The sequence below is a fragment of the Odontesthes bonariensis genome, chromosome 12, assembly GCF_027942865.1.
Source record: "Odontesthes bonariensis isolate fOdoBon6 chromosome 12, fOdoBon6.hap1, whole genome shotgun sequence".
Classification (NCBI taxonomy): Eukaryota; Metazoa; Chordata; class Actinopteri; order Atheriniformes; family Atherinopsidae; genus Odontesthes; species Odontesthes bonariensis.
The window spans coordinates 12,631,452-12,647,923 of record NC_134517.1 but is presented as its reverse complement, the minus strand read 5'-3'; the positions used below and the strand labels follow the sequence as shown (position 1 = coordinate 12,647,923).

The following is a 16,472-nucleotide window of genomic DNA, read 5'->3' as shown; positions in this document are numbered from 1 at the left end:
CTATACACAGGTTATTTTTGTTAGTCTTAAACTGCATTCCTATATTTAGAAATTCTATGTCTGAAGTATGTGACAGATTGTCTATTTTGGAGTGCATTATCACTATGTGTATCCGTCACATTACAAATTGTGATTATGATGGCGGATGATGATAACTTAATTGAAAATCTCCTTTTGTCATTACAGATTCTGTCAGAAAAAATCCTGTTGCTCGTGCTTCCACTGAACATGATGTCTGCAAGCATGCCATCCGGTGGTTCAACTTGGCAGCAGATAGGGGAACCTCAAGGAGACGCAGTACACACGAGGTTCCCCCTGCTGACGATGTCTAAGCACAGCACATCACATGTTATGCCAGTTGGTTATGCCACTTTTTTATTTATTTTTTTTATTTTAAATGAGTATGTGAGTATTTATAAATAAATTTAAGAATTTCCATCACATGTTTTCATGTTTTTTTGTGTCCATTATCTTATTAGCCACTTGTAGTGATGTGTTGGTCAATCTGGTGTTTGTGCCAGCTCTTTTAAGTGAACTCAGTTCCACTTAATTGGTTGTATCCAACCAATCATTTGATCACAGGATCATACTATAATGTACCATATATCTCCAGGGAGGTTGGTGGAGGTTACTGTTCTGGTATGGAGGATGAGGGAGGCAGGGAGAGCAGTACAGCACAACGGATAGCAGATGAGATGAAGTACCCAGAGAGAACCCATGCATGTACAGGGAGAACATGCAAACCACATACAGAAAGACCCCTGGCTGGATTCTCACACCTGCAACAGTGCTACCAACTGCACCACTGTGCAGCCTCAAAACTGTAAATTTACTCGTAATAATAACCCAATTTTAGGTCTTTTGCAGCTTCACAATAAGTCATTTTCCGGTATATAAGGCTAAACTGGTGGAGTCATTTCTAGTTGGTTAGCAAGTTTTTATCTGTATCTACTTTTGTTAATATTTTCATAATAAATAAAGGTTCTGGACCAAATGAGTCCACCTCCATTATAAGTATCATAAACGGATCCGAAACGGATGATGTGATCTATGAACGGATCCGGGCCGGATGTAGCACTTAATGTGTGGATCCGTGATCTGGATCTGTTCCATTTAAAAAACTAACGAACTAAAATAAAATAGATGGAAATGAAATAGTTATTATTTATTTTCCAAAGCCAGTGGAAGCCACAGCAGAGGGAATAAAGAGCCACATGCGCCGCGGGTTGCCGACCCCTGTTATAGACAAATCATTTAAAAAATATATATTCCTGGGCTCGTACTACCCGCAATCAGGCTTTGAATGTTTTTATACCTTCCATGATGTGAACAATATGATGGTCCCCGCAGACGAATGCGGCATCAATGGGACCCTCAATGCCCAGCTCATCTTTCACAGGCTTAGGGTAACCATCCAGGTGGGTGTGTGGCTCACCAATTTTGACTTTGCAAATCTTTCTGCTGTAAAATTCATTCATCGTTTAATTCTCACCATTATAAAAGGAAAAAAATAGTACTAACCAACAAGTGATATGGCACCAGGAGTGCACAAAGTTTTCCATAAACACTGGAATAATGAGGGGAGAATCCTGACTGTTAAACTGTCATATTATATTCTTTTATCAGAATACTAATAGAAATGTCCAACTATATTTAACTGTACAACTCACTCAAATGTATTCTATTGTCATCATATCTCACCCCGGAAGGCGTACATATTTCCAGCTTCGTCAGATGTGATGGCATCCAGGTGCACACGGCTGCAGCGCTGCAGCAAACAAACACAAAGCCACTGTCAAATAAAAATGTTGCAGTTTTGTCTTTGCTCTGCAGGGCTTAAAAACAAACTCAAACATGATCAGTGTGAGCTGGGAGAATAGAGTTTGCCAAATCAGAGTCTGGGACACTGATGACCTTGAAACTACATTTAAACCTGCCATCATGGCAGATTCAGAGGGAATTTCATAGGCTTTTTTTTACAACGAGCAACATTGGCCGTTCAAATATAGATAGGAGGATAGTGGAAGGAGTGAACAATGCATAGATGTGAATAACTGTACCTTTTTGTGTTGTGTTGTTAAACTACCACCACTGATTTTGGACTTACTGAACTTGGAGCACCTCATGAAGTAGTTACATGCTTCTTTAGGGATCTGCCATGCACCTCACCGTCAAACTTGGAGAACATGTATCCATGGAAGGAGTAGTAGTGCTCCATATATCAGAAAGCAGACGTGCAGTTTGGCATGGACTTGAACTCTTTCTCATCTACAGCCTTGGTTTTAACATTGAAGTGGTAGATGTCATCTCCTTCAGAAAAAAACACGAACACATGGTTTTAAGTGGTAAAGTGACAATGCTCAACTTTCAAAGCTTCTCAAGCAAAGTTGGTCTTGGAATGCCTTCAAGTGCAGATGTGTTGAAAGGCAAAATGAAAAAAAAATTATAAAAACATATTTTACTCTGTCATAAAAGAAAAAGTTTGTCCTTTAGAAATATAGAAAACAGATAGGCAGGGCTTAACAGCACACAGTAATGTGGTTTTAATAATATGAACATTTGTACCACATATACAGTGAAAATATCTGGAATCCATGGAAACTAAAAAGAAAGAGGCAGCACGTAGATGTGGTATTTGTACCTATTGGTTAGGTGGTTAGGTTGTATTCTAATTACTAAATCCACACACCCTTGAAGAAGATCACAGAGTCTTCATCACAGGACACTCCACAGCAGCATCCAGATGGTCGGGAATTCCAGGAAAGACTTCAGAGATATCTTTGGGATAGCCATCCTCCAGCTTGTGTTTTTGATAGCTGAAAACCTTGTTGTCCTGCACAAAATGATCAGGAGTACCAGATTAAACTGAAAGGATGTCCCTCTTTTACAATCAATATATACAAATTAGTTCATCCTTGTTGTCATAATCAACCTGTAAATTTAACTAGAGACTCTAAAAGAAACAATAGTGCAGGACAAATGTATTTTACAAAGATGTCATGTCAGACTAATCAGCAGGTTGCATTGACTTGCAGTTGTCTAGTTATTTTGCCCGCTTTGTTTTGTCATTCTTCCTTGACACTTTGAATTGTTACATAGCTGTTCTTATTGTCTGATCAACAAAATCGTACACATTTTGCCAGGCCATGTCAGGAAGAAGAACATTCGGTCATGGTAGCTGGGATCATCCTCGTAGTGCATGCGGAAAGCGGCATCTACATGGCCCAGGTGGTGGTGGTCATCCAACTCAGTGAAAGACTCATTTGACAGCTCTGCTTTGCCATGGAAGCCCTTGAATAAATGATGGCCTGAGAGGAATTACAGCACATAATCTTAGAATAACATGCATTTATTTGAGAAGTGAAACTTCATGCAGTGAAACAACAGGTCTAAATGAATTTATGGTACAATTTCTTTATTTAAGTGGATTTAGGAATTAATTCCTCAATGTCTAGAGCCCAAATCGATCCTTTAAGTAGTTCTGCCCCTAAGTATTTAGTATATATGGACTTACCATTGAAAAAGTAAGGGATTACCTCTTCATTCACAGCAACAGCGTCCATCTTAAGGACTTGACAACGGTCAAGAAAAGCTGCAGAATATCATAGTGAAAATTCCAGAGTTTTATATAAAGTGAAAACCTGTATGTTGATAGTTTTCCATGTCAAAATTATGCCTTCCACCAACTCAACTGATGCATGCTGATCCCTGTTTGAACAGAAAAAAGGAGCAATCATTTCAGATCTTGTCTCACATCTCACATGTTTCCATACATTTTGGGTTTTAGATAAGGAATCAATGCTTCTTTTTTTCAACAAATGGATGAGATGTCACTTTATGATAACAGTAGAAACAGTAACTGTTGAGAAGTCTGGAAAAAGGCCAGCAGAAAGTACAAGAAACATGAGATTTCCTCTCACATCCCAGTACGGAAGAAGTTTTAAATAGGATTCTATGTTGCCCGCTCTGGCCCCCAGAATGCATTTGACTATGGTCCCTGGTGTCTCTAATGCCACGTTTGTGACTATAGAGCTGCCAATTACCAGGGTTTTGTCCTCAGCAGGTGTGTTGCTGAGTGGGGAAAATCTGTTTGAAGCGTGGACAGATTGATGGTGAACCATGGGCTCGACTTTAGGGCTATACCTCTTCCTCTTCCTGACAGTCACCCAGCCAGCCTGGGGTCCCGGCTGCTCGGGTTCTGCTATGGGGTGGCTAATAGAGCTAGTAGCTACACTAGGTGGCTCCGCACTGGCTAAAGGGACCTGGCTCACTATCGTGTGGTTTTCACGGTGCAGTGCCGAATTTCCAATTCAGATAACCTCGCCTCCAAAACTACAAAAAGATTACATTTGTTACATGCACCATTATCACTAAAGGAGGCAGAGGAGTAACTAAAACATCGGACACATGGAGCAGGAGAACTGATAGCCATGTTAAGCTAGAGTACCAAACACAGCGCTAAAAAGTGAAAATAAAGATCTGTAGGAGTGAGTGTTAGAATAGAACAAGTATGCGATAGAGTTAACTATGCAAAAATGTGTCATTTATAAGGAGAAACAAAGTGATTATTAGTAGTCCAAGAAGAGCAAGAAATTCCACAGTACACATAATATAAGTAGACACCTCATGGCGTGCTGGAACGTAACAGTGTCACCGCCATATTGGATGGGTCTCCTCACTCTAGGCAAGCACCAGAATCAATTGGAGTCGACGGAGAGTGAGCAACTATGCTCGCATGTTGTGCTGTTTACGGTTGCAATAACCAGCGCAGTATTGATACCAAATCACGTGGGATTACCTTTCGCAAGTAAGATTAAACAATAATTTTGGTTATTTTACCATTGAGTGACATAATATATTATGTCATCGTAACTATCGTTACTTACGTGTAATGCTGTTACAGCGGGAATTGGTACTCTTACTCATTGTCTCTTGCTGTTTTTTTTTTCTTCTTCATAGTTTGAAGGTTTCCCAGTGATACAGGCTTGAGGAGGCAATGGTAAGTAGCTATAAGACGGGAGGGTTTTGTTGCGACTGAGTCGTCAAAGCTCTGTAGTGAGCACTTCAAGCCTGATGATTTTGGCAGGACGGGTAAGATTGTCAGGCTTAGAGATGATGATTGTGTCATTTGTGGTGTCTGTATTTCACAAAGTAAGGCTGCACCACATCGCAAAATTAACTACCCTGGAGTTACAGAGTGCCAGCATACGCGATAAGCTGTGCAAAACAGTTATTTTTCAAGGGTTTTAGCTCCCCAGCCCCAGTTGCAAGCCTAACTGGGTAGTGCAGCACGCTGGAATGACCTGGAAATATAACGCTTATTTTTTTAGGCCTTTAAAAAAAATGTACTGAGCTGGTACAGTATATATGTGCAATATTATATTACATATAGCCTATTACGTTAATGTTTACTTCCACCATATTTATAATTCCACCATTTTTAGAACTGCATTTATCTTTTATAATATATTTATAACTGTTTTTACTACTCGGCACTTTATTTATTATTTATTTTTTATTCATGACACTTTATTTTATTCATTGTTATCGTTTTGTCTGTTTTTCTTGAGTGCCAACAAAATTTTGTTGTATAAATTTATATTTAAACTAATTTATACATTTATTAATAGGCCATAGCCTACCATATGTCTTTGTTAAAGAGCATAATAAATCAAATCAAATCAAATCAAATTTATTTATATAGCACATTTCATGTACAAACAGTTCAAAGTGCTTTACATAAAATAAAAGCATTGCAGCAGGGAGTGCAAGAAGCATTAAAAATACATAAAAGAATATAAAAAGAAACAAATAAAATCATTTAAATGAATTTAAAAACAGGCAACAGTCTAGATAAGTTAAAAGATATTTCATGCATAGACACATGAGAACAGAAATGTCTTTAACCTGGATTTAAAAATGTCTACATTTGGTGAAAGTTTAATCTCCACTGGCAGTTTGTTCCACTTGTTAGCAGCATAACAGCTAAATGCTGCTTCTCCATGTTTAGTCTGTCCTCAGTCGAAATAAATGCAATGTGGGGGCATTGGAGACCCATCCAAGATGGCGGCCACGCTGCTACGTCAGCTCCAATAGGCAGCGTCAGTCTATGAGGCGTCTACGTATATTATGTCTATGACACAAACAAGGTAACAGGAAGTGATGCAATACGTCTTACCGCAAAGCGTCAACATCACTGAAAAAAAAAACAGCTGTTACCAATGAATCAGGCTAACTCGGATGCTTTAGAACAGCTTGGACTATTTGGAATGGTATAGAACTTTGGATTTTCCCATAGACTGTGACAGTTTGCAAAGGGTATGAATAATTTTGGACATGACACTTTTCGTTCAAATGTAAATAAAAGCTGAGAAATAATTTTTTCCACAATGATGCCTCTTATATCGTCTTATTATCTTCTGGGAGACTCCTGTGTCATTTCCAATCAAGAAAAAACTTGCTGGTTGAATAAAAGTAACTTTAGGTCAAAATTTGCCAGGGGTATGAATAATTTCGGGCTTAAAAGTATGTATGATATAAAACATTTCCAATAGCTAATTTGTTCCCTCGTGAAAATTGAATAGGAGGGGTAATTTCAAATTTATAAATAAATTTTATATAACGATATAACAGCATTGTGAATGGGAATTTTGAGGGCAAAGGTTTTGTATTCAAACCAGCTTAATGACTGACTGGTATCAAATGCACTCGGTCAAATTTGAGTTATTCTAATGCTTGATAATAAAACAAAGATGTACTTTATCTATCCAGATGGCTGTGATGCCCATGTTCCAAAACTCCTTTTCAGACTATGGACTATATAAGGTGGAATACTGAGACGCTACAAAAAAGTGATAACATTAACATGGGTTTATTTGTGAACTTAGTTAAAAATGTCAAATGATGAACCAAGAAAGTGAGCACATTTATGTGAAATTAGCTCAGTATGATGAAATGTTAACTTGCACAAAACAGATCCTTTTTACAGTCCTAGTGTGGACTAAAACGTATTTAATCATGCTGTTACCATAAACAAAAATCCAATATATTGGTGGGGAAAAAAACAGTATGTTGTCAAATTAGCATTTATCCAAAAGTACATGAGGAGACTTATAGAACTGCTGCTTCTTATAAACTAATAGAAATCAAATCTGTCAGTAACCATTTATATTGTTTGCAGCAGAGCAAAATTTGAAAATGGGACCATTTTACTGTTAAACATGTTAGATATTAGTAGTATACAAACATAACTGGGTTATACAGAGTCCACGATTGGTTTGTCTGGATTTGTGTCATTGGTCCTTCAAAGCAGTCTCAACATGTTGTCCTTGTAATAAAATAATCTATTTGATGTTTCTAAAGCAAACCAAAGTTTGCATAACTAACTAACATAACCATTTTTATTGTTCTAATTTTTTTCACTTTAGTTGGTTGGTTTTCATAATTTCGGCAGCCTTTTTCTTTCTTGCTGCTGATGAAGTGATGTGAAGTGGTTGAAGATTGGAGGTTGTATTTTCATTTGTGTTGTTCAAAATGAAGAATGAATGTTGATCCCGTGAAAAAAATGGCATTTTCTGTGATGGTCTAAAGCAAAATGTTATTACTGTAAGTTCTTTTCTGAATAGCTTTTACATAAGTCTGTCGGTACCTCAAACATCCAGTAGAGGACACTATGACTCTGCGATTGACCTTATTTACGCATCAGCAATACATTTATTTCTAAAAAGGGCTTTATTTCCAGTCCTTAAGGGGAAACAAACTGCTAAAGTTAGAGGGTTTTAACCTTAGATTGTTATAATTCAAATTTTACAGCTAAAGATAGACAGATACTTATGTTATTGTAAATGGATTTTATTTTGATGAACTTTTGATGTATTATTATATAAGACAAGATGTGTTTGGTGTTCACAAGTTTGTAAGTGTCTGTTAAAATTGGGCCATTTTTGTGTATTATCTCAAAGTCCTCATTTACAAACTTAAAAAGAGAAGGAAATGAACATGACCAATACATTTTCAGTTTTATAATATTAGTATATAGTGGCTCAATAATATAATAATAACTATATATGGCAATATAGTGGCTCAACCATAACCGCACTGTTTAAGGTTATTACATAATAAGAGCTGCTTTAAACTTTGAATCAGTAAGTACGTTTTCTGTCTTTCTTTCTTTCTTTCTTTCTTTTTTCTTAGTTGGCTTTTCCTAATGTTGTCCTTATTTTTCATCTATATATTTTACAATATTATGAGTAACTCTTTTGACCTTCTATAAATTCAGTCTAAAGCTGAGCCTAAAACACACACAAATGCCCTTTTATAATGATTGACTAAGCAAGGGGAGCAGACTTCCTGGAGGCCGGAATAAGGAAAAAGATCACAAACCTTAAAATACTTAATAAGCAACAGTGAAAAATTCACCTTTGATATGATAGTATAAGGAACCGTGAAAGAGGACACATCCGGTTAACTGCTGTGGGCAGTGTTGGTAATGAGAGCCGAGGACAGAGCCGGAGATAGTGGATAGTGTAGTGGTAAGATTGCCAACTTTCATGTGGATGATTGGGGTTCAAATCCTGACCCCAATCCTTGAAAGGTACTACTTGACTTAGGTCCTTAGGCAAAGACCCCCTTATGCTACCTGCCTACCTGGGATATGAGTGTAAGTTGCTTTGGATAAAAGTGTCTGCCAAATGCATAAACATAACAAACATAACAGATAGGGAGCATGTCTGTCAGGTAAGACCTTGTTTTCTGCTAAAGACATTCAAACATGATGTTTTGCTCAGAAAATAGTATTACTGTTTATGTTTATGCATTTAGCAGACACTTTTATCCAAAGCGACTTAGAAATATTACTGTTAATACAAGCTGTCAGAAACACTTGTTTGGGCAGTGGTTTGTGTTTTTATTTTTTTTACAATCCATTTTTTTGTATGTTTTTCCTTTTAGTCTCCAGTTAGTTTAGCCTTGCCATTTTTCTCACCTTTCCTCAGTTCCCTCCTGCCAGTCGTCAGCTCCACTCCCTTCACCTGTGTTTCTTCCCTCAGCTGCCTTCACTCACTAGGCAAGGCAAGTTTATTTGTATAGCACAATTCAACTACAGGGCGATTCAAAGTGCTCTACAGATACATTAAAACAGTAGAAATAAAAAGCATGATATAAATTTTAAACAAAAAAGAAAGAAATAAGAACAATAGATAAAATCAGTAGTTAAAATGTGATTAGGTTTTATTCAAATGCAGCTGAAAATAGGTGTGTCTTCAACCTGGACTTAAAGGGAGAGTTTGCCTCTTTTGACATGAAGCTGTATGACATACCATATTAGCAATATCATTTATGAACATTGACTTACCCCCTGCTGCGTCCTGTGAGCCGAGTTCCAGCCGAGTTTTGGCGTCCACGAAGGTAGTCCGGCTAGTTGGCTGGGGTGTTAAAAATAAAGCATCTTGCTTCTCAAAACAATATGCGTTCAAAAGAGTAATACATTTGCATCACAAAATCGTTTTGCATGATAAAGTCAGACCTCACTTCGCATTGTGGATTTAAGTTGGGCCTGCAATGGCAGAGGAATTTTTGTTAGGTTTTTGTGCTGTATAGGCAAGGCAACTTTACTTGTATAGCCCATTTTTACAAACAGTTTGTCTCAAACTGCATGCTTTGATTCTGTGCTTTTTGTCTTGTAGAGCACTGTGTGACTTCAGTTTTGAAAGGAGCTGATGGTTTACTTACTTTGATTCATCCTTGTTCAATAAAGGAACATCATGGTACTCTCTAATGTGTATTTATATTTATATGGTGATGTACTTTATGTGTAGTCTGTGGGAAACTAAATTATCTAATGATTGCAAGTTAATCTAAAATCATCAGTTATCTAAAATGATTGCAATTAATGATCACAAATGTTTCAATAATGATAGTGTGTGTATAGTTAAATGTTTTAACAATATTTTCTAGGCAGTGGAATAAATATTGGTTTCCATTTGTGGCGACCGCTGACTGAGATAAGGAATGAGATTAAATAGATCCTGGAACTTAGCCTGGTCTGGAGCAGGCTAGCTTCACAGAATAAATCTCCATGGTAACTTAGGTCTGAACATATCCCACTTCCCTCTATCCCACTTTTGTGCAACTGGATCACGGATAAATTGAGCCAGGACAGCCAACATATCCAGGCTTAATCCCTTATCTTAGTTTTGTGCAACGGGCCCCAGAGCAGTGTCTACCCCAGACAAAAACAACTAACAAGTAACAACCATGGATGTATTATATGGTAACAGGTACTGACAGCCCGGAACGAACTGACGGCTACATAATTCCGGCAGCTTATTACAGTCGTTGTCGTTTTTATCATTAATAATCATGCTAACAATAATCTAAGGCTTGAGTAACAATAGTTATTTGGATGAATGTGAAGTTGAAGCTCTGTGGGGTGGCCAGGGACTTTTGAGAAAGTACCATCATGTCAGATTGAATCCTAAACTTGACTGTCTTTCCTCTTCTCTTGTGTTGTCATTTTCCAGGTCATGTTTTGTCCATTCTGTGGGGTGAACCTTCCATCCGTCCTGGGACATGTTGTAACAACACCAAAACAAACCTTTTTATGTGTAGTATTTGCCATATGTCATTTTCCTCTCTCTCATGTCATTTCCTGTCTCTAATAAAGTTGTCCATGCCTGAAAAGAAATCTTTGAAAAAAAAAAAACAGTCTGTAGTTTGGCATTTTTTATTATGGAAGCAAGCTTAAGCTGCAAGCACATTCCTGATATCAAATAATAATACAATAAAAAATGTGTGGTGTTGTATACCATGTATTTGCAATACAAAACAAAATATTTTTTAAAAAATGTTGCAGTGCAACTTACGTTTGAATATGCAACGTGATGTATAACATAACTGCTATAAAATATATAACAAATATCACAAATCTGCCACGAAAAATAGACAGAAACTCTCACATCTCTCTTACTCACTGCATTAAAACTACACTAGTGAGTGAGACTGTGTGGCAACATTAACTTTTACCACAGGTAAATTTCTGGGTCTAAAAGCACCCAAAGCTGGGGGAATTCTTGATGCCAAAGTCCATGTTGGCTTTGAAGGCACTATAAGTGTCCAAAAGAGGAAGCTTTCAAATGTTGGCACAGGTATTCGCCATTGGGAATGGGAGGACTCATGCCAGCAGGAGGCACACACTGCACACCTGAAGTGAACATTAACACCTCCTCCAAGGTCACAGAGCTGGCATCTTCTAAAAGTAGAGAGCATTGAAATCAATTGACAGTAAATACTATCGACATCAACACTGGAACTTTACATAATTTGTGTGTATAAAATCAGACGAGCAAATTGAGTAACCTTCACAATCGAGAAGATAGTCTGCCCAGTAAGTCATAGCTTTCTCTTCCTGAGCCCTCCTGTTGCTTCCCTGTTGACTAAGTTCAGGCTGGAACAGTTTTTCCATCTCTGCAGCAGACAGCTTCACATCGGCATGACAGAGAGCAGGGCTTAAGACCGTTGGATGCTGCTGCAGAGCTGTCAGAAACGGCAGACTTTCAAGTACAGCCTTGAATCTAAAATACAATTAAAATATTCATGTGACGTTACATGCGTATCGTGTAGAAGTAAGCAAGAAAATGGGACAACAGCAACACATTTTTTCATAATTATTTCAGTGACAACAATAAAATACGGAAACCTACCTCTCGATTGCAGTGCTGTTCCTGTGGATGATGTACCACTTCAGGTACTCCTCTACTATCTGTTTTTTTTCTTCACATGACCTAACATGCCTGAAGCACCCAGCAGTCTGCAACATGGCGCTGTTCTGTACCATCAAGTCCTGAAGGATTTCCAATGAGGGTGCATTCTGAATCTAAAAGAAGAGATAATAGAGTACCACACATTTCAAATATGAATATAAGTAATTAGAAAAAAAATGGTAATGCCAGAAGGATAATTAGAAAGAATTGTTTAAGTGGACAAAAATCTCTCTTCACTCTTATTCTAGAGTTTCCCACCCTTCTATCAAGTATCCTCATACCTCTTGTAGGACTTTCCCTATCTCCTCATCTGTAATGTCTCCTACAGATGCCTTGAAACTGGTCTGCCCTGAAATGTAGCTGACAAGATCCTGTGATTGGGACCTGGTCCGCCATGTACAATGGAGACAATCATCTTCCCTGCCAAATAATACTCATCCTCTACGATAGCTGTCCAAGGAAATTCAGACAGAAAGAAATATGAAATCAGGTTTCATATTTAAAAACACTGCATGGCTGAAATACAGGTTTTTTTGTTCCGGGCTGTCAGTACCTGTTGTTACCATATAATACATCCATGGTTGTGACTTGTTAGTTGTTTTTGTCTGGGGTAGACACTGCTGTAGAGTGAGAGCGTGTGGTGGTAGCCTACATAATATCTGTGTTTTGCTGCATATTCGAGTAAAGTTACCGAACTCGATTCTCCTCTCGTTAGTGGTCACTCCGTGTTAGCCGAAGCTAACAACACACTAGCATCCTCCAGTTCAATTTTAAACCTGGGGCTACAAAGCTTAACCAAATAACACATTAACTCTTTCGGTGCCATTGACGTCTATACACGTCAATTTAAAAAAAAACGTTGACTGCCATTGACGTCTATAGACGTCAATTGCGTTTTTTAACGGAGCGGGCTGGGGGACAATCTAGCGGAGTTTGTCACTAAATTTTAGGCTTGTAAACACTAAACAGAGAATATATTGGCAAAATTACCCGCTAGGTGGCAAAAAAAAAGCTTGTTTTCTCCATTTTTTTGGTCAAACAGCTGTTTTTGGTGAAACCAACCTATGTTCTACTGTCTATTACTAAAGGACTGAAAATGGTAGAAACAAACTTTGTTTTCCTGATGAAAGAAGAGAGTCTACTCTTTCGTTTGGTAATTTCGGTGTGTACATAGTCATAAGACACACTTTTCTGTGGGTCTTGGAAAATCAGTCAAAATACTGAAAAACACTTGGCAGTATGGGTGGCTCTGAACTGAAAATGGCTGGCAGCCAATGAGTTAAAAGCACACGTAGAGACATTAAACACAAACATTTTTACTTACTTTCTCATTCGTTCCCCAGTGATTATTCCTCGTTTCTTCTTCTAAGTTACTTCTCCTCACACAGGTGAATCGGCAAAAGCAGTCCCCAATTACCCACTTCTGTTGTGGCTCTTTTTATTTGCAGCGGCGTTTCTTTTTATTTGCAGCCTCTTTTATTTTGCAGCGGCGTTTCTTTTTATTTGCAGTGTCTCTTTTATTTGCAGCTTCAGCGTTTCTTTTCTTTGCCACTGCGTTTCTTTTATTTGCAGTAGTTTGTTTTTGTTTGCAGCGTTACTTTTATTTGCAGCAATGGCAGGTCCCGGCCACCGTACTTTTTACACCACTCTGGTTGAAATGCACTAACTTTGAGATTCTTGTTAATTATTATGAAAATCATGTGGCAAATAAAAGCGATGAACAAAAACAAATGTAGGAGAAAGTAGGAAAAAAATATTTTTGTTGAACAGATCCACGGCAAAATCAGCAATATCAATACCTTTGTGTTTAAGTTTAAGTTTTATTTCTCCTTGCATTAAACTTACATTTTTGTAAGTTTAAGAGTGAAGCAAGTGTTTACTTGCGAGCTATTGAAGAATTAAGTTGAATTTTAGAAAGAGCTAAGCTAGTCGCTCTCTCTAGCTTAAGGTCAAAGGCACAGATGTGAAAAAGGTATAAATCTCTACATTTAACCACATCTTCGCATTTTAGATTTTCGCAAAAGGGGGTTAGTATTTTTCCAGAATACAAAACTTCTTCATTTAAATATGACATGAGAGCAGCCATGGCTATTAGCATGTTTTACCAAAAAGGTGTGAAGAGTGGGAAAACGCCTATGTAAAAGCAACCACAGCTAACCCCAGGAAGTTAACAGTCCCATGTAAAAACTATATGCTAAGTTGTATGAAAGCACAGACATATTTGTGCTTTCATACATTAGCTTTGAACAATGTCCAACAAATCTGAGAGGGATATATTGTCAGTGAGGGAATTCACCACACAGCAATGTTGGGTGGCTCAGTAACACAGTGAGAAATATCATTGCACTTTTTTTCCTTCAGGAAGTGTCAGACGGTGAGTCAGATGTGATGCCTTACTGCAGGTTTTATATTTGTTTTTATTGTGTGCCATAGTTTTGTTTAATTCATTTAAGGTATGTTTTCTATTTATTAGTGTGGTTGTTTCCTTTTAATTAAGTTTTACTGCATGTGTTGGAATGGCCGTTTTATGATTTTTAGGCAGTAGTGCATCCTCTGACCGAAGGCTGCACCAGCCAATCGGCTGTTGCAGCGGCCCCACCCTAATTGAACAGGTAGCCGGAAGTGTTCCCTTTAAAGACGCTGAAACGCCAGAGCGGAAAGTATAGGAAAAGAGGAAGATAGCTAGAAGGGAGCAGGGCAGGAGAGATTGAGCGGAACAGAGAGAGCCGCCGTCGTCACGAGAGATTCGTCCCGAGAAGTTTATCGGAAGGTTTCGACGCGAGGTGGCACAAGCAGGAGTTTCTGCCACAAAGTCGTTTACCGATACACTTTTAGCTGTAGCCTGAAGATCCATGGAACAGAGATCCCGCGTTGTGAGCAGACTGCTGGCCATCATTTTCTGTTGCAGGTCCATGCCACGCCAGCGGAGGCTCCCAGCGAAGTGGCGGCCGTGTGACTGGTTGGGGTTCCAGGTCCACGGTGTCGCCAGCGGGAGCTTCCGGCTAGGCGGAGGTTGATGGGAGTAGATCTGTGGTGTCGTCAGGGGGCGCTTTACGGAGGCCGTGCGACGAACGGGAGGACCTAGGAAGATCTTCAGGTTACTTGGAGTGGAGGATGGCTCTCGGTGGCTAACTGGCGAAGCAGGACGACGGAGCACCGGACCGGAGCGTGGCCGTGAGCCTGGAGTACCCTGGTTTTAGACTGTTCTTAAATTGACTTTTAAAAGGAGGTATTCCCCTTTTTAAGAACAGACATTCTTTTATTCTTTTTATACTTTTACTTTTTTATTCTTTTATTCTTTTTATACTTTTATTCTTTTTTTACATCATCATTGTAATAAATTATTGTTGCACACAATTTGTGTTCAGGTTATTAATTGCTGCTCGCCCTCGTAGTCAAAAGAACCTGGTCCTGTAGAGGTGGTGGCAGGTTTTAGAGAGCGACCCCACCTCCGCGTATCACAGAAGGTTTATTGTTCTTTGTGAAATTTGCCTTACATATGCTTATAATGGACTGCAGTAGTAAAGTTATCCATACCATTCAAATTAGTTTTTAAATGGAACACTAAGGACCTTCGACGTTGAACCCCTGGTGCTTGCAAAAAGGAAGGGAAGAAAACGTAGAAGACTTGGATCTGCAGACCTGACCATCCTGGACAAAACTGCTGCTCTTCAGCATTGAGGTTAAGGTTTTAAGGGGTGGGCTGGGACTGGGAGTCCTGGGATGGCTGTTCTGCACTTAGATCCATGTGTGCCCTTCTGTAAAGTCGATTGAGCCCCTGAAGATCCAATAACCTTCAAAGAACCCTCAGAATTGTTTGATCTGAATCCTCTTTCAGTGAGCTGGGGTGCATTTCAACTGCTTGTACAATTCCAGGCTCAGCACTCAAGAGCAGGGGCGTAGCACCAAATTCTGGGCCCAATGCACAAGCAGTAAAACGCCCGGTGAAGGCGGACTAAACCATTTTGTGCAAGGGGTATATATATATATATGATACACTATATGTGGTCAAGGAGTCCTACATAGGGTTTTAACAATCAACCGATGTATTTACCCATAACATTAAATTTACATTAGTTGGCAACATTTACTGTGATCTTTAAATTATATCAATATTTAAAGGGGAAAAAATTCTAGAGTCCTCAAGGGTCCCCCCGCCACTTGTAACTCAGTCCCACTTTTCACCCCACTACGACGCCCCAGCTCAAGAGCAAGACGAAGCTTTGAACATCTCTTTCAGCTCCGGCTGTCTCATTAAACTTAGATTTGTTACTTGTACTTGCCAACAGGCGGGGCCAGGCTAGTCAAACAAAGCAACTACTGGCTCTGTCACGATCATGTTTGCCTGGGTAGTTTGCTTGGTTTTTGGGTCTTACGTGGGTTTCAGCAGGTTATTTCACAAAGCCTGGGGCGGAAGTCTGGTTCAGCTCCTGCGTCCTTACCTGTTTCTCGTCTGTGCTTGTCAAGACGCCTTCTTAAGGATCAGCAGGAGCAACAAGTCTTTCGGCAGATTGTTCTCACTGCTACAGTGGTAATTCAGCCGACTTCTGTGCTTCCCTCAAAGTAAAACCCTGCATGTATTTACCTTGTCCTCCTGTGTTCCTGTGCTCGCCTCGCTCTGGATTTCCAAGCTAAAGGATTTAGCTGTCCACTGTGGATTCCGAGACACCTACCTGCTCACCACACCGTTGCTTCAGCCAATATCCTCCCCCT

General features: G+C 39.0%; 1 protein-coding gene and 1 long non-coding RNA gene across 2 annotated transcripts; both read right to left on the bottom strand.

Annotated features, from left to right (window-relative positions):
• Positions 1-284: 284 nt before the first annotated feature.
• On the bottom strand, positions 285-3,599 carry hpxa (hemopexin a; the record flags this gene model as incomplete). Its single annotated transcript, XM_075478498.1, is given in 10 exon segments — positions 285-328; positions 1,316-1,461; positions 1,522-1,567; positions 1,702-1,768; positions 2,061-2,158; positions 2,161-2,310; positions 2,690-2,722; positions 2,725-2,834; positions 3,152-3,308; positions 3,515-3,599. Coding segments are annotated over 10 exon segments (936 nt in total), but the record flags the coding sequence as incomplete, so codon positions are not given.
• Positions 3,600-10,765: 7,166 nt separating this feature from the next.
• On the bottom strand, positions 10,766-11,845 carry LOC142396103 (uncharacterized). The gene is made up of 3 exons (XR_012772508.1): positions 11,700-11,845; positions 11,356-11,570; positions 10,766-11,248 (listed from the first exon to the last, which is right to left on the bottom strand). It is a non-coding gene; the product is annotated as an uncharacterized LOC142396103 (long non-coding RNA).
• Positions 11,846-16,472: the final 4,627 nt, after the last annotated feature.